We start from the raw sequence: 24,279 nt of genomic DNA, 5'->3' as shown, positions 1-24,279 counted from the left end.
ATTTAACAAAAACATTTTGAATTACGACTCATCCTGGTAGTTGAACTCACCAGAGGACTGAACATTTTTCTCTTGACATTCTCCCAGATTCTGACTGTTACATAAGAGTGAAACTTGGCAGCACCAAAGATCCATTTGAACTTATTAAGGATAAAGTCACTAGAAGTTTATCAGTTCCATATGAGTCAGTGGACAGCAAGATGAGAAGAAAATGTGGCCCCTAGTGCATCGATGCCCACTGAGAGGAAACATTAAGGGAAACATCCACATGCCAAAGGAGGCAATGTAAATCACCCTTATGTGGCACACGTTGCTTTCATTTACCATTGCAATTATCAGCTCAAAGAGACCCGCTCAAATCATTTAGACCTTCAGGACATACTGAGGCCTGTGTGAACCAACGGGCCTCACTGGAGGCAGATTCTTCTCCCTGCCTGGCTTTTCATAGCCGCAATCCTGCTGTCACACTCCAAAGTTCAAGACAAGCCCTGAGGTAGGACGGCTGAACACTGCTGCCTGCACCATATCATTATCTTCTTTAAGTATAGTCTTGATGTGACACCAAAACAGAGTATGCATATCTGGACTTTATTTATAGGAATTCCCCATTAAGAAGAAGATATACGAGTATAGGCTGCATAATTAGAATCTAAACTTGTGAGGGACATTTTGCTAAATGGTAATTCTAGTGTAAGAAGTTACAATAAGTAGTTCTAATTTCAGTACTTAAATTGCACACAGGCGGCGGAGTTGTGGTGGATTGTTTACCATAAGGCACACATATGCAAACATCCACGAATGCCTTTACATTCAACAGGTAGTTTATTTGACAAATCCAATTATGTGAATGTGCACTGCAAAGCTTTAAAGCTCAGCAGTGAATTGTTACTAAACGGTTCATTTTTCAGTAAGTTGCCAAAAAAAAAAAAAAAAAAATCAACTTTGTTGGTCTTACAACAACAACAACAAAAAACAGCAGTGTCAGCAAAATTACTTTTACTTCTTGAAACTTGCATAAAAATCAGGCCACTATGAAACACTGTCTGACCGTAAAACTAATAACAAGTCTAGAGCCATGTTAATGACTCTGTGAGGCTGCACCTTGGCACAGTAGTGTTTTGAGCTTAACGTAATGTTAGCGTGCTAACATGCTCACAATGACAATGCACACAAACGTACACACGAAGTACAGCCGAGGCTGATACCAGTAGCAACCTAATGGGCATGGCTAAGAAAGAACACTTGGTATGAGCAACAAGACTTTCTTTCAAGTTTTTTTACTACATCATTTATTCAGCTAAATTTAGGAGTTAATAACAAAAATCAGTAAATTCTTCTGCTTCTTTACAGCTGATGGGGAAAGGCTCCACCTTGAGGTTTTAACACAGACAAAGGTTTACACAATTTGCATTTTTTTTTTTTTTTTCTTGTCTTGCCTAGAAAATTAGAATGATTTTTTGCCGCCTTGTTTTCTCTTAACAGAAGTTTGGCATATTGATGTGACAACCTTGGATTCCACTTCAGACCTCAATCAGTTATTTATCAGCTATAGCTAAAAAATAGACTGAACATTTAAATAAGGAAAATAAAAACCAATTACCTAAAATAACATGTATAATAACATTACAGCCTTACTGATTTGTACTTTTTGCCGTGCTACATTTCAAAAAGGGCTATTCAACCTTCTGGTGAAATTCTAGGAAAAATGAAACAGCATAAGTCTGTTTAACTCCTAAATTGGGATTGATTTAAATATGTTTATTAATTGGTTATATCCTTTTTTTTTTAATGAGTTTTAAGGTTTAATAGTAGCCTGATTTTTAGTCTAATTTGAAAAAAATCTTATCATGCTACCCCGTTGGCAGACTGTGTTGTTTGGGTACCATAGCAAAATTTCTCTTGATGACACAATGTTTATTTGTTTGTAGAAAATGATTTTTGTGCAGCGTAGCCACCTGTCTGATATCACCAAATGCCAATGCTGAGCCAGCACTGAGATACAAACATGCAGGCAACAGGGTGAAGTGTTTACCATTACAGTCTGAGACCTGGTAATTTCACAATCACATCAGGTTCTCTGTGCTCCCTCCCAGTGTGGTTCACGCTAAGGCTTATACAACCCATAAACTAAAAGGAAAAGCCTTGAGATTTTCACAGCAGGAAGCAAATTGAATTGGCGAAATGGAGGAAAAGTCACCTGCTGCTGCACATTAAAGCAGTAACACAAACAATCACTTGAATTGAGGGATGTGTCACTGCGGTTTCACTGAGGTGCTCAAGTGCAAATCTCTCGGGTTCCTTCGCCTGCTGTAGCCACGCTTGCTCGGCAGGGTTACAAATCGCACCCAACAGGATCTATATGTGTCTCTTATCTACAGCTGGAGGCAATATGGAAAGGAGCATGTTAGGTATGGCCCATGGTGACAGGTGAGAGACACATCTGCAGTCCATCCATTGTTCTGCTGACTGTCTGCTCTGTCTCTTGGACCAAAATTTGTAAAGAATGGGGAGCAATTCCACCATTTAGTACCTCTCCTGTCTGCACTGACACAGCAATTCGGACAGTTCTTTTTTTTTTTTGTTTCATTTCAAGCAATACCCAATTTAAAATCTAAAGAAAAAGCTATTAAATACTCACCCCTTGTAGGTTTGAAAAGTGTCTCATCAGAGTAGTTTGTAGTTTGCTCCTTTGTGCAGTCAGCTTGGATTCAAAACAGTTACAATGGGTCCCAATGGCAAAAAACACATAAAAACCCCAAACCAACTAAAAAAAGCACCATCATCCACGGACACTTCAGAACATCCGCCTATCCGTATGCCGAGCATGTTCAGAACCCAGTTCACCAAAATAAGACTAAGTATCAAACAGTTTGTTGTTAGCAACTTTTCGCTGTTTACATTTATTAGCAGTGTAAGCTAACGTAGTTCGGTACCACAAAAGTAAACAGCTAACCACAATAGAGTGGTACCACAACAGAGTAAGCTTACACAGATCGCTGTGTAAGCTGTGTATTGAGGCATAGTTTGGTTGATAAACCACCACTCTGCTGATCCTCTGAATGTTCAGTGTGTTCCAAATACTATACTGCCAAAAATATACCAAAATGTGGCCACATGGACAGTTTTCCATTTGTTACCACTGCAGTTAGCCGTTTGTCCTTGATGCACATAACTACCTACATTTGCCTTCGGTCAAGGATAACAAATGTAAACAGCTACCCAGGCCGGCAACAAGCAGAAGCTGAGTATTAAACCATTTTTGGTTGAAAATGAGTATTTAGGGCACTGGGTATAGGATTGGCAGTGGACTGCTGAATTTGGAATGGTTTGAGAAGTTTGTATGGACATTTTGATACTGTTTTGAATCCAAGCTAACACCCTACAGGGGGTTAGTGTTTGACATGCAAAAGAGATTTCTGGTGGGGTAATCCTTTGAATATACACTGTCAAAAGAGGTAAATATATAAATCCTTTATACTCTCAAAATTAGTTGGGTGCAACATTGTAGAAAAACAGCTCTGCCCTCTACGTCTGAATAAATGTATTCAAAATATGCAAAACTTCTTGCAAATTACTCTGATACACGTTTCCATTTTGGCCAAGATCTTTTCATTGTTTACAGTATACATTTCAAAACAGTCAAGTCTTTTTGTCAAATGTGAGGGGATACTAATTATTCCATTAATGAAAAGCCCCCAGATAGTTAGGTAGGGGAATTAAGGGCTTTGAAACTGCATTTCCTATAAAGCACTGATTGCTTTGTGGTGTGAGGAGGTTTTTGCACTCCTAGTCCTGTCCGTGTTCCAGTGTGCTGATTTCATGAGCCACAGCACATACTGTAAATGAAGGCACTAAAAGGTGACTACATCTCAGTAGTTTCTACCGGCTGAAATGGTTTTTATTTTCCTGCGACCTCAGTGAAGATCAGGCAGCTAAACATTAGTTCTCTTGTATCCCTGAGGGAGTTATGGAAAGAGCCATTGCAGCAGTTGTTTTAGCGGTCCTGTCTTTGTCCTTGAACCTTTAAGTACTAGACTGCAGCAGGGGGTCGTGACTGTCAACTTACCGTTAGGCATCCCATCAGGCTTTGCTCGAAGGGACGCTGGAAGGCTCGTGGGTCGCCACACCAGTCCAGCAGCTCAGTCGCCGCTGTTTGGAAATTTGCTGGATTTTGTAAGTGCTGGAGGGAAAAAGAGGGGAAAGATTTGGAATAAGTCCAGAAACATTCAATGGCCATAAGGAAACAGAATAGAGATATTCTGAGATATATATTAAGTTAACCATCCATTAATTTATTTATAGATAATAGATTAGCATAATAACACAAGATGAGAAGGCACTGGATAACCCCCAACATAACATATGGATTTTGTACAGGACAAATGTATTTCTGTATACTAAAATAAAAATAAGATAATAAACACTGTTAAATAAAACTGAAACATAATCAAGATGTTATGTATAAAATTGAGGCATAACAGGATAACATAACTTGTTTTGGTCCTTGGTTAAATGACAGTTTAGTCATTACAGCGATTTAGTCATTACAGGTATTAAATACATTTCCGTATCTCTAGTCTGTCAATTGTTTAATAAAATGTTTTACACCTGCTTTTAAAAATCAATTCTTAATATCAAACTTCTATATCTACAATGAAAGAAATGTAGAGCCAAAAGATATGGAAGGTAAACTACCTGCTGAGTTTTGCTGCCTCCCTGAATCCCGATAATAGATGGAAAATAAACGAATGGATAGTGATACATAAAATAAGTCGTCACCAATATGAGGGCCATACCAATAACACGATGAATAATTAAAAGCATGCAGAGTGTCTAAAAAGAAAACAGCAGTTTTATGACCGCATTTCCCAAATTGTGCATATCACACTGTAGATTACTTATGCCTTAGGTTCAAAGTGTTAATGCCGCACCTCCACCTCACTGTCCCCAGGTATGCGTAACACTGCCTTGGCACCAAGTGCAATAAATCTCCTTGTGTGCCTGCATGAATAGCTGAGAAAGCCCTTATTTCACTGGCCGGCCTCGAGCTGTGCTGTGACTTTATCTGACAACAGGCTCCTTGACCTACAGGCACCCCTTTATGGCATTCATTCCCCATCTGAGGCCGGCAGCCCACTCACTAACCCTGTTGACGTCTGGCTGTAGAGAAGCACAGGAAACTGAAAAATGGACCTCTCTGGGTCGCCACATCGGACTCACTGTTGGTCATTGAACTTCTCTAAAAGCTTTCAAACCTCAATATGAATCATTTTATACGTAGAAGAGCAGTCACACCAATTCCACTCAGCAGTAATCTGTTGCTTTTGGAGAGATTATGCACACATGCCTTTGTAGTGCACTTGTACAAACCAGGCACAAATGGACTCCCACTCTATGGCATCAAAGATAAATAGAGAGGTTTGTCAGTTTAAAGTGAATGGCTGCCTTCTTATAACATCTGTGTTCTTTGATTTCACTGTCAGGGAATAAAAGAGAAGAGGCAGTGACAGCTGTACTGTCACTGCCTCACAGTGCTTTTTTCTTGTTTGCTCTTTAGGGGGCAGCAGAGGTCAGGATTTGGTAAGGCAGCTTTCATATCAATTTACAAAGCCAGCATTTGTCAAGGGCTGGATAAAACCAGTCTTGTTTATTTTATGCTCTGTCCGAGACTTTTCCCCACTCGCCCGATGTGTCTTTGTTGGGAGAGACTTGGATGAGATGTGGTGGGGTTGCTGAGCATGTAAATTCTACTGGTGGATAAAGTCTCATGGAGAAACACATTCACAGATGCTAAATTTAGATGAGTCTGGAAGCTAGACAACACACGCAATCAGCGCACCAAGGATGGAGAGGGGGAGGTGAAGGGGAAGGAGGGAAAATATACAGAAGCGGAAAAAAAACACTACCACCACTTTGGCTTGAAGTGATTACTGTTCTTTGCACTCAGAACAATTGGTCCCACCAGTGTGGCTGTCACAGGGAGAGCTTGGCACTGCCACGCCACAGATGTTCCCTCTTCTCTGGCCAAAACCCACCAATCAAACCTAAACGAGTGGCCAAGACCCCTTACCCCCGCCCCCCCCATCCCATCCTCGTCTCCTGGGTGAGAATGATCCTCCAACATTTACACTCCAGTTAAAGCTCGGCCCAGTTCAAGGGAAACAAAGGGCGGACGGGACTTGCTGTGTCCTTAGAGTACAGCTTTCTTTAGATACAATCATCCTCTGTAGCCACGTCTGGAAACGACTTGATCTTCGCATCTGCTGCTAAACTGAATGTGACAGCGCACGCAATCTGGCAAAGATTCCCTTTTCTTTTTCAGAATCACAGCTTTTGGTTTTGCTGCTGTTGTTCTACATTCACTGATGCCCCAGAGCACTGAAAACATATTAATAGAGACAATTAACCCTGGAAAGAACACAGTGGCAGACAAAAAACAGCCTCCTAGCCAGTGCAGCTGTACTGAAAGAGGTGTCTTCCAGTTAATCTTGAAATATTGACACTTTCAGTCTGAGGAAGTGCTCCCGCAGCGAAGGGAGAGTTCATAGTTTCCGCTAAACCCCCGTACATATCACTGGGTGGAGAGTCTGACAGCAAACTGGCTTCCCCACAGTGAGAGGAAAATACTGTCTCTGAAATAGATACCAGCAGTATCACAGAACCCATCTTCCCTAAAGTGTTCACAAAGGTGCAATTCTGGGACGCAAGAGGAAAACAAACTGCCAGTGAGAAACTATTTGTTGGTGGTGAAATCAGATAACTCTTTTTATGAATCACTTTCTAAGCATCTTAATAAGTGGAGTAGGTTAAATAAGTGAACGTATTTATTTTGCCGTATGACTTTTTAAAAGTTACAGATATGTTCCCATGAGGTATTTAGCACCACCTGTACACTGCATAAGGGGAAAAAAAAATATCAGTATTGTTTACCTTTTCCAAATATAGATGTAAAGAGTATTAGGGCTGCAGCTAATATTTTAATTTGCAGATTCTTTTTATTAATTAATTAAGCTTCTAAGTCTCAAAAAATAGTAAAAATTGTCCATCACAAGTTCCCGGTGCCTAAGGTAAGATGATCAGATTTTTTGTTTTGTCAGACTGACAGTCCAAAACCCAAAGATACTCAGTTTACAATATAAAACAGCAACAAAACAGCAAATCCTCACATTTCAGAGGCTTTTGTTTGGCATTTTTGCAACAGTTAGGTGTAAGACTTGTCATGAACCCTTCCTATTTTAACACTAATGTCAAATAATTGAGAAGTGAACAAGACATCTGATGGATCTTTACAAATTATAAGTATCGAAATGAGTGTATTGAGGTGAAAAATGACTGTGTTTTCATGGATTATGAAGAGTTTGGTTAAGTTATTGTTTAAAAATCCCATTACTGCAATTTCACAACAAGACGGTAATTTAAAAATTACCACCACAATGATTTCTGATTTAACTTTCAACCTGTGATTCAATCAGGCCGACGGATTCCAATTTCCTCCACTTTATCGTCACGCTCAGCAGTAATTTATCATTTGAGCAACAAAATCAATTTGTTCCCCTGTCCACTGCACAGGCTGGGAGTATTCAGACAGACATGTCACATCTCCCAGAAAACAACAACACAATGGAGTAGCCTTCATTTATATTCCAGCTCCACGTCCATACTGCCTCAGAGATGCCAAATTTCAGCATGTGCACACTTTCAATTAAAGCAAACAGCTGGATTGGTTTACAATATTTTCTTAATTATTTTAATGGCTTGGATATTGGACAATGGGGAGCAGGGGGAGAAGATAGTGAGTTAATTGTTCTGATCTCCCCTGATGATCATCTATGTGTGCGGAGAGGAGAATAGACGGCCGGCTGAATGGGCTCACTGCTAGTCTAATTGGCAGGACATAAATGGTATTTATTATGCGGGTCTTCCAAACCCTGATTGTCTGAGGCACAAAGCTGCCTCTATTAGCAGGGTGCTGGCTCTTACTGGTGGGTTTGAAATGACCCGGCGCTTAACCATTTATTAGATGGACTGGAGGCCTCCTTGTATGCCATGGATCTCTCTAATTGGCATGTTTACCCATGTGCTGCTCCCCCGGCCGCTAACATTGGAAAGTGTTTGTTTAAATTTTTGCCTTGCGGGGTTAATACGTTTAACCCCGCGACATTGGAATTGTTTAAACTTTTGTATTTCTTTTCCTGTTTTGTGAACTTCCTTCAATATAACCCATCAGCTTTCAGTAATACGATGCATTCATGTGATCCAATTTCACCTCCCATATAACTAAAGAAGGAGTGGATATTGAACACTTAATATCATGCTGTGAAGAAGGTAACCGGAGTGAAGACAGGGAGTGTTTACTTCTCTCTGCCTTATTACCTATTTACCTATCAAAGTCGGTCTCTACCCACAGAGGCTTCCCTCTGTTTGCTCCCTAAACACTCGCCCTGTCTCTCCATCTGCCTCACCTTGTCTCTTTCTCAGTAATAGCTGGGAACTCCCTGCTGAGGGTAAAACAATTTGCCACGTCCACACTTGCGTCTAAGCGCAAGCCCAATACACTTTCCCAAAGGCCTTCTGGTGTACTTTTCAGGCGGTGGACCTCAGCACAGAGCCCAGAAACAAAATGGGCCTGTCAGTTAAGAGAAGAGATCAAAGGGAGAGCCCTGTAGCCCGGGGTTACGCAAGTATGTCTGTTTAATTCTGCCAGAGATTCGTCCTGCAGTAAATGGTGATGAGAGGAGAACAAAAGAACTCACTGGGAGTCAGCAGTGGTGGAGGGAGAAAGAAGGGTGACGATGGGGGAGGGAGGGCAGCCTCCGCTCCTTGACCCCAGTCGGAAACCCGAGTCACACCACAGGCCTGATAACAGGACCAAACAGATTGGCCAAACGGGAGGACTCAGATGCATCCTGGCAATAATTGTGAGTGTATGTACATGTGTGTACAACCACAGACTTGGAAAAGGAAACAAACAAGCAAACAAAACTAAACAAATTGCATTGGTGAAAACTTCTCATCTCTGAAATGTCAGCTTGTGTCAATAACTATGAAGAACTGTTTTTACTTGATAGGTATATAGCATTTTAAAGGGCTATATATATTTAAATCTCCACCCCAGCATCCACCTGTAAGCTCTGCGTCTGCGTTCTCCATGGGGGCAAGTTAGTATTGTCACTCCCCACTCCCTGCCGTGCAGAGCTTCCCTGTGGGGAGTGACGAGGTCAGAACCTTGACGACAAACATTAACACTGTACATGATCTCTGTTTACATAATAATACATCCTATGGCTGACTGACCTTTAGTAAAAGTAGCAATCCTACAGTGGATTTTTAAATAAAGCGTTTCAATTAATTAGCAAAGTAAAAGTGTTTTTTATTCATAGATTGGTCTCTTTCAGAGATAGATGGTTGGTTTGTAAACCTGTTAGCAGTGTTTTAACATTGTACTATAGCTGTTCCAGGTGAGTCTGACTAATGCAGTGTACTGTTTGGCAGTTTAAACTACATCGATGTATCATTTTGTTGACTGAATGATGACATATTCCTCTATAGTTCATAGTTTCTACAAGATTTTCTTACCATTTTCTCTTGCTTTTGATAATGTAAAAACACGTAGTCGTCGAGCTACAACACTACTGTGTATCTGAAATCCAGAAAAAGTTGACACATTCATGTGTGAGCTGATCTCATAAATCAAAGCCTTTTGAATAGAAAATCTGAATGTCCAAGGTAACTAACAACAGACTGGAGCAGACATGTAATGATGAAATGGAGGAACATTTCTTCTCGAAATATGTAAATGTAGGAGTAAAAGTAACACATTTTTACCTCAAGATTTTACTTCACTACAATACTTGGTTAAATGTACTTTGTTACTTTCTACTTCTGTATATACCATATCACATGTAATACAGTAGGTAGCATAGATTTGCCCTGATGGAACTTGTATGTCAAGCCCTCACATAATGTTGCAAGTATCAATGGTTAATACCTGGTGAATCAGACAACTGATCGACAAACTGTCTCACCTGTTTGATACACTGCAGACGGTCATTGGTCTGCTGTATGTGTCTGTCCATCGATGGAATAGAGTTCATGTTGATTGTCCCTCTTTGGCTTCTACCTGCCAGCCATTAAACTGGAGCGTTCTGCAACAGAAACACAGACATGTGTTAAAGATCGCCTCTTACCAGGGAGGCTGCCAATCCCATCACCACCAGGATACTGCAGTTTTGTGTGTCTATAATTGTTTTGGTATGTGTATGGTGCTGTGAGCTGAGCAGGGAGATATTGATTTGGCAGGTGACAAGGACCTCGGAGAGCCCAAAGGATGACATCTCTCTCAGCCCCTCTGACACCTTTAACAAGCGCTGGCGGTTGCCCCGAACGTTGCCACACACCTTCGGAGAGGACAAACTGGACAACTCAGAGAAGATGTCTGACCATGTTTAAAGCACCTCGGGGTGAAAATGAGCAGGGATGGAGGGGACAGACACACACACACACACACACACACACACACACACACACACACACACACACACACACACACACACACACACACACACACACACACACGTTGCATAGAGCCTCACAATCTGTCAGCATTACCTCAGAAAACTGCATGAAACCCTTCCATCCTGGCCTGTGAGAACATTAACTTGGCATGTGGTTCTCTGTTTACATTACTTAGCCATTATATAATCTTTGGTTAACAATTATCTGTACCCTGGGCCCAGACATGCTCTACATTTCATTTCTCCCCACCTCTTCCCACTGCTCTCCAGCAACATAAGAGCTCCTCTAACAAAACCCCTTACAGCGCACTATTGATTTTGGAGCAGCAGCTTATGGAAAACCTCTTTCTCTCTTCTTTTTTTTTTTTTTTTTTTTTTTTTTTCCAGAGGAATAATTTTTCATAGAAGGCAAACAATGGGGCCGTGGTCTGACATGCTACATAACATTATCACAAGTTAAAAAGTATTACGAGCTACATTAAAGGTTATTAATTTTGCCCACAGGGGTCTGATTTAATGTTGCATTCAACGTCAAATAAATATCATACTCAGGGTGTCGGCTATAACTCATAGTGACCTGCAGCTTCAAGTGGAGGGGTAAGTGAATTAATAAGCAGATATATGGGTGGTGGTTTGAAACGTACACTCCATCTTCACCCATCTTCTCCCCGCCACAATCCCCCTTTATCTCATCCTGTCTCAATCTTTCCGTCTTGCTACTGCAGGGGCATCTCTTCCTGCAGCGCATCATCTCTCTCTCAAACACTCGCCCCCATCACTCAGACCCCTCCCACCCCCACGCCATCTTTCTCCATTACCATCACACAGTGAGACATTTCACTGCACAAAGTACCGGTGAGATGAGGGAGCGAGAGGAATAGAGAGAGAGGAGGCAACATGCTGCACAACACTGATAATACTCACTTAGGGGTCTCTAGCTGGATTTAACGGCAGGGCCAGTAATCTACTCCACTAGACAGCTAAAGAGCTTTTATGCTACCTATTGGAGCTGCTCATGCCTATACTTGAGAGGAGAGAAGGGCACACTAGTGCATTCCTCTCCATAAATTAGAAAGCTCATAAAAAAGGAGACATCGGAGGAGTTTTTCCAGTCTGACTCTCTTTGCAGATGAAAAGTACTTGTTTGTTGATGTTTCAAGCCTCACAGAGGCAAACTTTTGAAACTTGAGGAGGTCTGGCCTTGTAAGTTGGTCACCTTTGTGACTTGGCAGAATTGGAGGGGCTGAAATAATAAAGTTTTTTCTTTTTTTTACAGAGGAATAATTTTTCATAGAAGGCAAACAATGGGGCCGTGGTCTGACATGCTACATAACATTATCACAAGTTAAAAAGTATTACGAGCTACATTAAAGGTTATTAATTTTGCCCACAGGGGTCTGATTTAATGTTGCATTCAACGTCAAATAAATATCATACTCAGGGTGTCGGCTATAACTCATAGTGACCTGCAGCTTCAAGTGGAGGGGTAAGTGAATTAATAAGCAGATATATGGGTGGTGGTTTGAAACGTACACTCCATCTTCACCCATCTTCTCCCCGCCACAATCCCCCTTTATCTCATCCTGTCTCAATCTTTCCGTCTTGCTACTGCAGGGGCATCTCTTCCTGCAGCGCATCATCTCTCTCTCAAACACTCGCCCCCATCACTCAGACCCCTCCCACCCCCACGCCATCTTTCTCCATTACCATCACACAGTGAGACATTTCACTGCACAAAGTACCGGTGAGATGAGGGAGCGAGAGGAAGAGAGAGAGGAGGCAACATGCTGCACAACACTGATAATACTCACTTAGGGGTCTCTAGCTGGATTTAACGGCAGGGCCAGTAATCTACTCCACTAGACAGCTAAAGAGCTTTTATGCTACCTATTGGAGCTGCTCATGCCTATACTTGAGAGGAGAGAAGGGCACACTAGTGCATTCCTCTCCATAAATTAGAAAGCTCATAAAAAAGGAGACATCGGAGGAGTTTTTCCAGTCTGACTCTCTTTGCAGATGAAAAGTACTTGTTTGTTGATGTTTCGAAGCCTCGCGTAGGCAAACTTTTGAAACTTGAGGGAGGTCTGGCCTTGTAAGTTGGTCACCTTTGTGACTTGGCAGAATTTGGAGGGGCTGTAATAATAAAGTTTTTTTTTTTTTTTTAAATAAATTTTATGAGGTGGCAATTCGAAGACCAGGAGTCAACAAACCTGATTCAATATATTCTTTCATGAAAAAGGTTAATAAAAAAAAATAAGAAAAATAATAAACAAAATACATTAAATAAATCATTTTAAAATATATCACACCACCTATACAAGCTTGAAAAAGCCTCACCCTAAGCAATAATATACTGTGTGTCCATGCACTTTTTATACATCCCTCTGGAGTTTGCTGCTACAACACTCCCTTCAGTCCCCTCCCCGTGCCAGCGGATACTGAGCTGATCCTTGGCGAGGGCAGCCCCGTACCATTGTGCCCCTCAGTCACCAGCAGGTGTCTCCCTGGCCCTTCAAAGGCCTGGCTAGTGCCACAAAGAAGGCGGAGCGGTGTTGCTTTAAGCCTTTACAAGCTCTACAAATCCTCAGCTGCTGCTTCCTAACAGGGCCCACTCAGCCCAGCACTGCCTGTCTGACCTTGTGGTTATTGATGAGCGAGTCGACCTGCTCTCCCCGTCTCCCTTCCCTCCTGCCCTTCCCTTCGCTCTCTCTCTCCCTCTTCTCTCTGTTGATGTCATTTCTCTTACCTCCAACAGTGAGTTAAAATAAAGGAAAAGAAGAGGCTGGGCTGCCATTCACTTCCTCTGATTTCTTCTGTTAAACACACATCGTAGCATTATTTTCTGACCCTCCGCACACTGTCTACATACTTATTTTCTTCCCGAGGTAATTTAAAAAAAGTATGAGATGACAGAGTTGGGGAGTAATTTAATTTTCAGATATTCACTTGTACTAATTAAACACTAGTCCTTTGTTACATCTTTAATGACTAACAAGAGCCAAATTAAAGATTAAACTTGCGATGCTGTGGAGATACGACAACAGATGCAATTATGAGCCTGCCCCTATTTACTTACTCTTTACAGATGCTATCATTTATTATTTTCTCTGCGCCATTACCTTATGTGAACTTATTTGCCTTGATTCAGCTAGTTACCCCAGAAATCCTGCTGCAAGCTTTTGAGTGTGTGAGGGGAAATCGGTGCAGATACATGCGTTACTTGAGCTTAATTTACTGCAAATTGGACGGCAGGCGTTACACAACAAGTTGAGAGCTGTGGATTCCTGCACAACAAAAGACACATGGGGGAGCGGAGGTGGGAGGGGAGGAGGGAGACCCGCTTTCCTTCCCTATTCAAGGGGGAGCTAAAATATATGTATTGAGTGGGAGCTGTAATAAAACGAAACGGGTGAGGAGATGCAGGCTGGGAACAAATATGAAAGGCAGTGGAGTATGGCGGCAAGGCGATGGAGCACCACCGGAGGATTGGATGAAATTATCTCTTTATAATCAGGGGGCTTCTGCATGGCTGCCTCCTCCATTGCCCAGTGACAGATGAGGCCTACCTCTTCAAATGGGCTTTTCACAGTGCTATCAGCCCACCTCTAGGGTAAAACAATGTTTTTCTTCCCCCCTGTACCACCACTTTAAAAGCTTTGTTTCCACACGACACCCCGCAGAGGACAGGACCATCTCCCGTCAGGCAGGGTTCATGTTTGTCTCATTACGTGATCATGTTACATAAGTGTACCTTGAAAAGGGCTGCAGATTTAATTTGATGACAAAACAGTGCCGGGGCAGGGGCTGGAAGATGGTGATGCTAAATATATTGAATGAAGACACTAAAACAGAACACTATCTCCAGTAAGTAAGAGAGATTGCTTTTTTAACCGTCACAATTGCACAGTTTTGAATACAAACATTTTTTCAGACACCCAAAACCCAGCCCCGCATCTTCAAAGAGAGCTTCTAGCCTGTTAATGTAACATAGACGAGTTGTGTGCCTCTGCTCTGCAGGATAAAAACAGTCTGAGGGGGAGAAGAGTAGACAATGATTAGCTTTATCCCACCATCACAGCAGAACAAATGGATCATGAACCCTCACCGCTTTACACAGTCTCTCAGCTGAGCTGTCAAGGCGCAGGGAAGTGGTAAACAGATTTAATTTATTCATATAAATGGCTTGTGAACCAAAACAGTCAGGCTACTCTGTGGTTGGGCACAGTGTCGTTTAGAGATATTTTCAGACTATTACAATTTGGCTCTTATTGTTGTAGTTTTGGCCATTGGTTAAGATAACACTGTCCTCACTGAAGCAATTGCTAAGAGCCGGGAACACGGTGACAACACCACAACAGAGTCCAACATTCAGAAGTGAATGCACCCAAAAATAGGAGTAACAATCCCTAATTTCACAGGAAAATGGGGCACGTGCACAACTAAGGTGAGTACAGCAGGTCAAAGTTGAGCCAGGACATTGGTCTGTTGTTGACAACAGTTAATTATTTTACCATTCGCTTTGGTTGAAAACCTGGATGAATTCTGACTGCCCGTCTGTCTTGCCATGTTGGATTTCTTTTTAGCGGTCCATTCCTGGATCTCAGCAGTTAAGTTTGTAAATACAGTGTTACTATTACTGACAAAATGATGATGATGCCAAAAACTATGAATTTTACAGCTAAGTTGAAAGATCCCCTCCCAACATTTTTTAAGACATAGAGTATAAAAATATTCTCAATCTGAAAAATGTTCAGTCCCTCTTTAATTAAAAAAAAAAACCGATCACCTCCTTTTCCCCCACTGGAGAATCCAGATTCAATGAAAATGCAAATATTTTCGATTTTCGAAGAGTTTTAAAATGTCTTCTCCTTTACTAAGAAGTCCATTCTCATTGATGTGCACAGGAAATCTTAATTTTCCACATCATACCTGTGTAAATGCGAGTATTGAACAATGGTGTCACAGAGAAACCCTGCCTCTTTAGCAGATAGATGTTGAAACAGCCTCCAAGTGTCAAACTCAGTGAAGGTCAAACTTCCAAATGAAGTAACAATAAGCTAAACATAGTTCTGAGTGGATGGGAGGTTTGAATAAATCAAACTTATGCATTAAGAAAGACACATATGCGGCACTCAATAAAGACATTTCCTGCCTCAAGAGGGGCTTGGTCCAAGTATCCGTGGATGTACACAGTCGGGGAATTGGAGGGTGGCCCCCTAACACACACACACACACACACACACACACACACACACACACACACACACACACACACACACACACACACACACAGACCTTCTCACCTTCCCTCGAATCATGATACCATAACAACACCCTCAGTCACTCCTAATGTGCTTTACAACAACACTACAGGCAGGGTGTTACACCTCCATAGAGCTGTGTGAAACATCCCCGTCAACCAGCACACACACACTCAACCACATCACTAATCGAAAGCTTAAACTACTGCCGACACTATTAAAACCGAACAAGGTGGTCTGAGTGGAGAAATCAGCATCACTCTCATCCCGTGTGAGGACACATCAAGACTCGCTGCTCAAGGTGATCGTGTCCCCGCGTGTCGTCTATTGTAGGTGAATTAGGCAATAAAAGACTAATCTGTGCCATCATTGACTAGGGCTTGGCAGTTTGCAGCACTTGCTTAAGGGCGATAAAGATGGGGGGGGCATCTCTTTACCCTCATGATTTTAATGAGCTTTGATTCCGAGATATGTCTCGTTTTCTTCCGACTGTCGGCTGAGGCCGGTGTGAAAGTTCCCCTTTAATTAACTCAGCATTGTAGAGATGCCGTTTTCTTGCACTGAGGGAGGGGTGTTTAGTTTGGAGAGGGCAGCTCTAGGACTCCAGGTGTCTGCCTGGTTCTCCGCCTGGTAAGTGGCCAGGCAGGCAGCAACGACAAAGCTGTGTTTGTTCGACAGAGGAAAAAGCAGAGAGGATGGAAATGTGTACGAATCGGCACCGCTTCCATTGTTGCTTTACAGAATGTGCCATAATCCCCAGCAGGCTCCATCCAGAGCTGGCACAGAGGATAATATGAGCTGCCTCCTGCCTGTCCCACCTCCCTGCTCTACCTCCCCTCCCCTCAGCCCTTCTCCATCACCTCCTCCTCCCTTCCCCCATTTCTCTGCTGCACACACATATGGATATACAGCCACTCAAGTACACACACACACACAAACACACACACCTCCCCACATGGCTCCTTAACAGGCTTGGGAATGGATTTCTTTTATTTAATGTGGTTTGGTCTGCAGCTCCAGCGGCAACCGTGAGCGAGGGCAGGCTTGCATTTTTGACACTCACTCACTCACACACACTCACTCACACACACACACACACACACACACACACACACACACACACACACACACACACACACACACACACACACACACACACACACTCAATCCATGGAGCCCTGCTGCGTTGGTCGCTGTTCACTGATCTCTCCCTCTTCCCCTCTGTCTTTCTCCATCTCCCATTCTCCCTCCAACGCCCTCCACTCCCTTTCTCTCTCACGCAGACCCATATTCACTCTGTCCCTCCCTCCCTCCCTCCCTCCCCTTTCTGCCCCTTCACTTTTTTTTTTCTTTCATGACAGCTCACATAAGCAAGCCTCCTGGATTCCTACGGGAGCCCCTCGTTCAGTACACAGAGATTGTTCGGGCATCAGGCACATCTGCAGCGTGATTAGAAAAGCAAAGGGAGCATGGTGGTGGGGGCAGGAGGATGGGAATGGTTGCTGAAGCCCCTCCACCACCACTGCTGCTGCTGCTGCTGCACCCCCCCCCCCCCCAGCAGAAGAAGAAAACAGAGGGTCGGGGATCATAGAGGGGCCTAAGCAATATCTCCTCTCTAACCAAGTGTAACGTTTCACCAAGTCTCAGAAGCCGATCGCCAACTGCGATACAAAAAAAAAAAAAAAGAGGAAAAAAGGACAAAGGCAGATTGGGGCCAGTCTCTCTTCAACACCAAGCCCCCACCCACACTCCAACTCGCATGGCTCCTGGGGCAAGCAAAGGGAGAGGAGCTAGTTCTAGCCACACGCAATCATGAGGAGCATCATAGTGGTATCGCCTTCTCCTGTTTGCCATCTACCGCCTCCTCCAAACAGCGGCTCTCTTAATTTCCTTCCACCCTTACGCTAATAGCGGGGCGGTGGGGGGGGGGGGTCAATTCCCCCAGGATGCTGGAGGCATCACAGATGAGCCACATGACTGCGTGTCACCTCCAAGGAGCCACAGCAAATGCAGAGCAGCGTGGAGCTAACAGCTAGCCAGCTAGCCTCATGCTTTCTGTGCCTGCCTGCGGTGCTCTAACAGCCTCACCACTCGCTGCCAAGCTCCCCTCTCTTCCTCCGCAATCCTCCAGGAATTTTGGAGGCATGTGATGATGATGATGAAACCAGCGAGCCAAAGTGTGAACCTGCAGCTATTGTTGCGATATAAAGTGAATTCAAACTCAATATCTCACAAAGAAAGCCGTCACCACTAGCCTCAGCCCCCTGAAACGCTTTGTCTTAAAAATTGCCTTTGATTGTGAGCACAGAGGAAAAGTCAAAGAGGCATTTTATTTCCATTTTGTTGAGTGATATTGTTGCTGTGTAGGTGCCGACAGTGCTTCAGACAACTTGTGAGTGAGTGCCCCCCCCCTTCCCTTTCTATGCTTTCTTTTTATTCCTGCCAGTCTCCTGGTTTATTATGCATTCAGCTCATGTGTCCCTCCTGTGAGTGGCTGTTCATTTTCCACATACCACGCTTAATCCGGCCAGCTAAAACTTTGAAATAGCGGGAGCCGCAGACGCAGCCGCTACCCAGGAGGAGCCATTATGAGGTCTGGGAGAGAGAGAGGACTGATAGCGCTGGGGGGAGGAGTGACAGGCGAGCTGCAAGATACATGGGAAGGAATTCAAAGAAGGCTGAGAGCAGAACACGAGGGTGTGTATAATTGTGCGTATGCTACCTTGCAAGTGTGTACGGTGTGCGGGCAGTGGTGATAAGTTAGGGCTAGTTGAGTGTGTTTGTTGGCTTGTGTGTGTGTGTTTGATGGGGTTACTGGAGTGGGCAGGGGGATGGAGGTCCTCCTTCTCTCCATTGTGCCAGTGACCTTTGGCCTTTTGTGACTTTGAGTGAATGGGAGGAGAGAGTGAGAGGGAGAGCCTTTAAATAGTGCATGAGCTCAACCTGCCCAGACACTGATGGACAGCAGCAACATGAGCTTTCTCTGTTTCACCAAACAGGCCTGAGAAGACATAACCTCAAACTGCCAGACCTCATGATGACCCCACAAACATCTCCGTTTTAAAATTTCATAAGCGGAGTTCTGTATCTTGGCTGCAACTAATGATCATTGTCATGATCTCTTAATCTATCTGTTTTTGTTTTCATCAATCCATTGTTTTTTTGTGGATCAGTGTGTCAAAAATCTGTGAGAAGTGCCAATAACAAGTTCCCGAAGCCAAAGGAGATGTCTTAAAATTGCTTGTTTCGACACAGAGGTCCCAAACTTAAAGATATTCCATTTAGAATGACTAAAAACACAGAAAAGCAGCAAAGCCTCACATTTGAGAAGGTTGAACTAGTCAATGTTTAGCTTTTTTGCTTGGTAAACGGCTTTTAAAGTCATTCTTTATTTTATCAATCTGTACTGTTCTTAGACTATTTTTTGTTTGACTTCATCAGTGTTATGATGCTATTTATTTCTAAAATATATTTATGGCTTATTTTTGTCATAATGGTACACTGCTGTTATTAAGTCAATTTACATAATCCTTTTGACCCCATTAGTATTGTTTTTAGCCGATGGTCATATTTTTTATATTTTATTGTAAGTCTACAGTCTACAGAATATGTTCTATTTGCTGCAGCCATCTTAGTCAGGATATTACTATAAAAGAGATTTTTAGTCTTTGTGAGATGATTTCCTGATTAAATTTAATACATATAAAGCAAGACTATGTAACTTTTGAAATAGGAAATGACACAGTCTTTCTCTAGCAAATAAAAAGTTGAATATTTATTTAATAAAATACCCCATTGCTAAATTGCTGCCACAGGTGTACTTGGTCTGGTATGACCAGTAGCTCATGGTGGCTAATATGAGCTGTAAAAGATTTAGCTGTAAAACACGCATTACAGTCAGTTGGCTGACTTGATGACTCAACTTTAACTACTACTGCTACACAACGTTTTAGCATTTAATATTATATTAATATTATATCATTAATTTTCACATGTGGCCACAGAGGCCAAAGTTTAGCAAAAGTTATATAGTCTCTCTTTAAATGAATGACTGACTATATGAATAGCTCATTTTGTTTGCTAATATCGTCACAGCAAGAATTCAGAATTTTCACTTTTTTATTAACTTTCTCATGTTTTGTGCCCAAACTTTCAAGCACCTGCATCTTCTGAAAACCATCCTCTGCTACACTCCCTGCACTAGGATCGTCTAACTGGCATGGCTCATAAAGATATATTTTTTCGTATCAGCAGATTGTTTGATAACCTTACTGAGCGGACTGATCCTGTGTTAACAGCTTGCTAGTATCTGCAGCCATTGGTCCCTCCAGGGAGAAGCCTCTCATTCCGCAAATGTGCTCAATTAAAAAGAGCAGAGTGCTTGGAGAGGGGCAGCGAGGGGCCATTCCCTGCGCCTGTTTGATCTGGATTTCCTAATTGGTCAATGACAACACATTACCAGACAGGCGGACGCTTGATTCTCAGAGAGGAGGCTTTTGACTGTGGCGGTTCTGACTCTTTTCCCTCCCCTTCCACTGTACACCACTGCCATCCTACCTGCCCCTCCGTGACCAGGCAGAGTGTGTCTGTGTCCGAGTGTGTCTGTATGTAAAGGAGGGGTGGGGTACTGCTGTTTTGGAGGGGGGCTGATTTAGAGGTTAGGCAGCACGGGCTCCTGTAAATCTGTGTCACAAATCTTCCTTATGGAGCTGTGGGGGGGGGCACACTCACACAGGCATGTCATGAATCCAATGCAACAGACAGGCCTCCCCCTCCCCTCCTCGGCCTCTGCTTGGGTCCACACCGCACCACTTGCACTCTAATTTGCCAGAGATTTTGACCTGCCATGTTTTCATTGCTTTTGTGTAAATTAATCGGGAAGCTCCTCATCTCACGTGTGGCTATGAGGAATGCCAATGTGACTGGGGAGTAGACTTAGCAGACTTAGCAGACTCCTCAATCAAACACTGAAGACATTTATTCGATGTTTTTTGTGCACATCTCTCCTTTTTAGTGGATGCTTCCTGAATCATTTGAGTCAGTGTATATTATTACATCCATCCTAGTGTGTGGACCTCTTTGTGAAGTCGATACGGCATAAAAAAATTAAAGGCAAGCTAAAGAGCATGGAAGTAGTCTCAGTGATGCGGATCACATGTTTGAGGGGAACAGTATGTCTCATTTTATATAATCTTACAGGGAGCTAAAAATAGCATAAAATGAATATTGAATGCTAGGACAGAGGAGGCTGTTTGCAGGCGTTATGTAATTCAACTTATGCTGTCATATGATGCAATGACAGCCCTATCCTTTCACACATGCACACACACAAACATCACATAATGTCTTTCATATGTGCTAAAGAAAAAAAAAATAGCAAGTACGAATAATTATAATGTGAGGAGTTGCTTATCTATACCGTTAAGGGTGCTTTAAGCCTATTCCCGCATCCAAACTCTCTGTAAATAAAGCAATGGTAGGCTAAAGAGGTTTCTGTTGACATGTTGTTATATCGAATAATTAATTTCACATTAGGAGGTGATTGTTTTTCATACTATCCTTTGTTTTTAATTAAATTAACCAACTGTTTATTCAGCCTGTAAAATGAAACTGAAATTCTATATTGTTAACCAAAAAGATCCCGTTACTTTTGAAGACAGGACTTCTCTACCTATTATACCATGCTGAGTATAGTAGTCATATCTTGTATGGGTAGGAATCGGTGTAATTTATCTACTACTCATCTCTAGCTTTTGGCAAACAACACAGCTCCACATCATCCATCAGGGAAGTTGAGGTAGCTTGACAGGTAAACATAAACAATGCTGCCTGCAGTAGCGTTTCTAGAAGTGTACGCCCACACACACACACACACACACACACACACACACACACACACACACACACACACACACACACACACACACACACACGAGGACAAACATACTGTACATACACAGACAGACAGAGAGGGATGGAGGGTGGGAGAGGCAGCAAGACACTTATGGAGAGAAAGAGAGAGGCACTGGATCAGAAGGAAGGAGAAAATGCACATCGTAGGAAGCGGAAAAATTCTGTATCCTTCTGTTTCAGGAAAAAACTGCTGAACCATCACCAATTACAGGCTGGCTGGGTTATGAATCTCTCTCTGCAGTGGTCTGCTCACTCCCCTCTCAGTGATACTGCAGAGGATGCGTGGCCTCAGTCACCGGGCCAGCAACAAACGCACACACACACAAAAAAAAACCCACTGCGTGACCCCCAGACTATTATTAAAATCAAACTGACACTTTGCTTCTCCTTTTCCATGACTGCAAAGTTTACACTGTCAGGAGCAAGCTGATAGGCAAAGCAGTTGTTTTTCCAGATGCACAGGTGAGCGGGATCCATGAGCAGCAGACCAAACAGGCTGTCACGGTGATGCAGTACAAGCAGCCACGAGACAAAGGTGAGGTTGGGTACATGCACATAAGTCAGGACACAAGTAGAAAGTGCTGAACATATAATTAGCTAATCCAGTAGAAAGCACAGATAGGCAGTCACTTAATTAAAATGATTAATTAAGGGCAATAAAAAAACTTCTTTCAAAACTGCTGTCTATAATTACAAGCGATTCCCTCTTCTCTGTTACAGAGGGCTTCAATATGTGTGTGTGTGTAAGTACGTTTGCATGTGAATGTGTTTGTGTGCGCGCACGTTATTGGTGCGTCTCAATGAGAGGGAGGGAGAGAAGTCAGTATCTGTGGCTCATTCAGCGTTAGGATCCTCGGCTAATGAGATTAGTCAATAATGGATTGAAAGCAAGCAGGCTCCCCTCCCCGACACAATGGCCAGAGAGGCTGCCCTGTCAGCGACACATCCTCCATTGGTCAATACGCACACAAACACACACACCAACACATCCAGACAACAGGGGCCACGTTTTTAACATACAAATTTTGTTATAATATTGAGCAGTGCCTGTTTGAGACAGTGCTACGTGCCTCGCAGGCTGCAGACAATTCCCCGGGATTTAAATTCAAATTGGGAGTATATCTAGTCTTGATCTACAGAAAAATTGATATTGCAGACGTCATGCTGGGCACTCGAAAGCCCTAGATCTCTTTCATCACATGAATGAACGAGTGTCTGAGCCCAGGAAGGACAAACAAGTCTTGAGAGTTGAAAACTCTTCTCTTCTCAGATAAACAAAGACATGAAACCAGCTTTAAGGCCAGCTACAGCACAAAACAGAGCTCTTTTCAAACACGTGAACAACCTGTTGTAAAGGGTAAAATAAACCTTGCACCAACAAAGACACAGCGAGCTGCCGTTAGTATGCATAACCTTAATGCATTTACAATAGTGAGACTTTCACAAAAAGGAGCTTTAAAGCACAAAGGCCAAAACCCAACGGCTTGTTTGTATTTGTGCTGATGATGAGGAACCTCCTGTTGCATCTATTTAAACTTGCTCTGAATGAGACCTACCATCTATAAACACGGGCATAATTTTAACTGTGGATTAGGGGGAGGTCCTATTTCTGCCTCTTAGACTTTTTTAAGTCCCAGTTTGATTTACTCTCTAAAAGTACTCTAAACAATGTCCTGTTACTGTCCTGTCTGTCATATATCAGATGACAGAGTGGCTGACTTGACAGAGGTGCTGATTAACTTTGTTACCATTCACTCCTACAATAAGATTTACGAGCAGCCGAAAGTTCCTGTTTATAAATTTTCTGCCCTGGGTTTTGTCTGGTAGGCTACATACAGTTGCACTCTGATTGGGGTAGCTTGGCGGGGAGCAGAAGGCCTGCAGACACTACCCAGAGCTGACAAACTTTAAAAGCTTGCAAATAAAAATTTTTAAGAAAAATTCCATTTAATATAGATTCTAAGCCACAGGTAATGTACGTGTGTGTTTATAATATTCTCCAAAAACACCTTAGAATTGAACATTAATTAAAATTAAGGCAGTAAAGGACAGTATTCTTTTTGGTAAAAATTATATGTCATTATGTGGCAGGTCTCTATCAATGAATCTAAATATACTAAGTAGTGAGAATGAATAAAAATGATGCATTAGCGTAATTTGCATTTCATTTCAAATTCTTTTGACGGACTACCATTGTTATGTAAAGCGCAATAATCAATTTCAACATAATGTGTATTTTTCTAGGTTGATATAAATATAATTAAATTCATAAATTATTATTATTATTATTATTAGATTATTACTATCATTAATAAATAGTAAGTATTAACCAAACCTATAAGTCTGTAGGTGCCTATATCAGATCCCGTTCCAGCCACTAACATGCATGATACTGAGGTGTGTTGGAGTCCCTGTCAGTCAACCTCCCTGGCTGGGGTCAGCCCCAGGCTACCATAGGTCAACCCCCTGGTAATTTGTTTTACCGCTGCCCCATCACCGTCCAAACACAGGGCGTTGTATCAGGTAAACCAATTATTATCTGACATGAATCGAAGAGCAGAGAGGTCCCACACGACCGCTTCCTCTATTAT

At 42.5% G+C, this 24,279-nt stretch overlaps 1 protein-coding gene across 5 annotated transcripts in view; it reads right to left on the bottom strand.

The window, feature by feature from the left end:
- LOC120794469 (zinc finger MIZ domain-containing protein 1-like) overlaps window positions 1-24,279 on the bottom strand; it is a 112,824-nt gene that overhangs the window by 30,264 nt on the left and 58,281 nt on the right. For all 5 annotated transcript variants that reach the window (XM_040135569.1, XM_040135570.1, XM_040135571.1 and 2 more), the window contains exons 3-4: window positions 10,026-10,145; window positions 4,067-4,180 (exon numbers count right to left, since the gene is read on the bottom strand). In XM_040135569.1, the coding sequence (XP_039991503.1) occupies window positions 4,067-4,180; window positions 10,026-10,094 (183 nt within the window). In that variant the 5' untranslated portion in view covers window positions 10,095-10,145. The remainder of the gene's footprint in view (window positions 1-4,066; window positions 4,181-10,025; window positions 10,146-24,279) is intronic.

The sequence above is a fragment of the Xiphias gladius genome, chromosome 9 (assembly GCF_016859285.1).
Source record: "Xiphias gladius isolate SHS-SW01 ecotype Sanya breed wild chromosome 9, ASM1685928v1, whole genome shotgun sequence".
Lineage (NCBI taxonomy): Eukaryota > Metazoa > Chordata > Actinopteri > Istiophoriformes > Xiphiidae > Xiphias > Xiphias gladius.
This window is presented reverse-complemented; position numbering and strand designations above follow the sequence as displayed.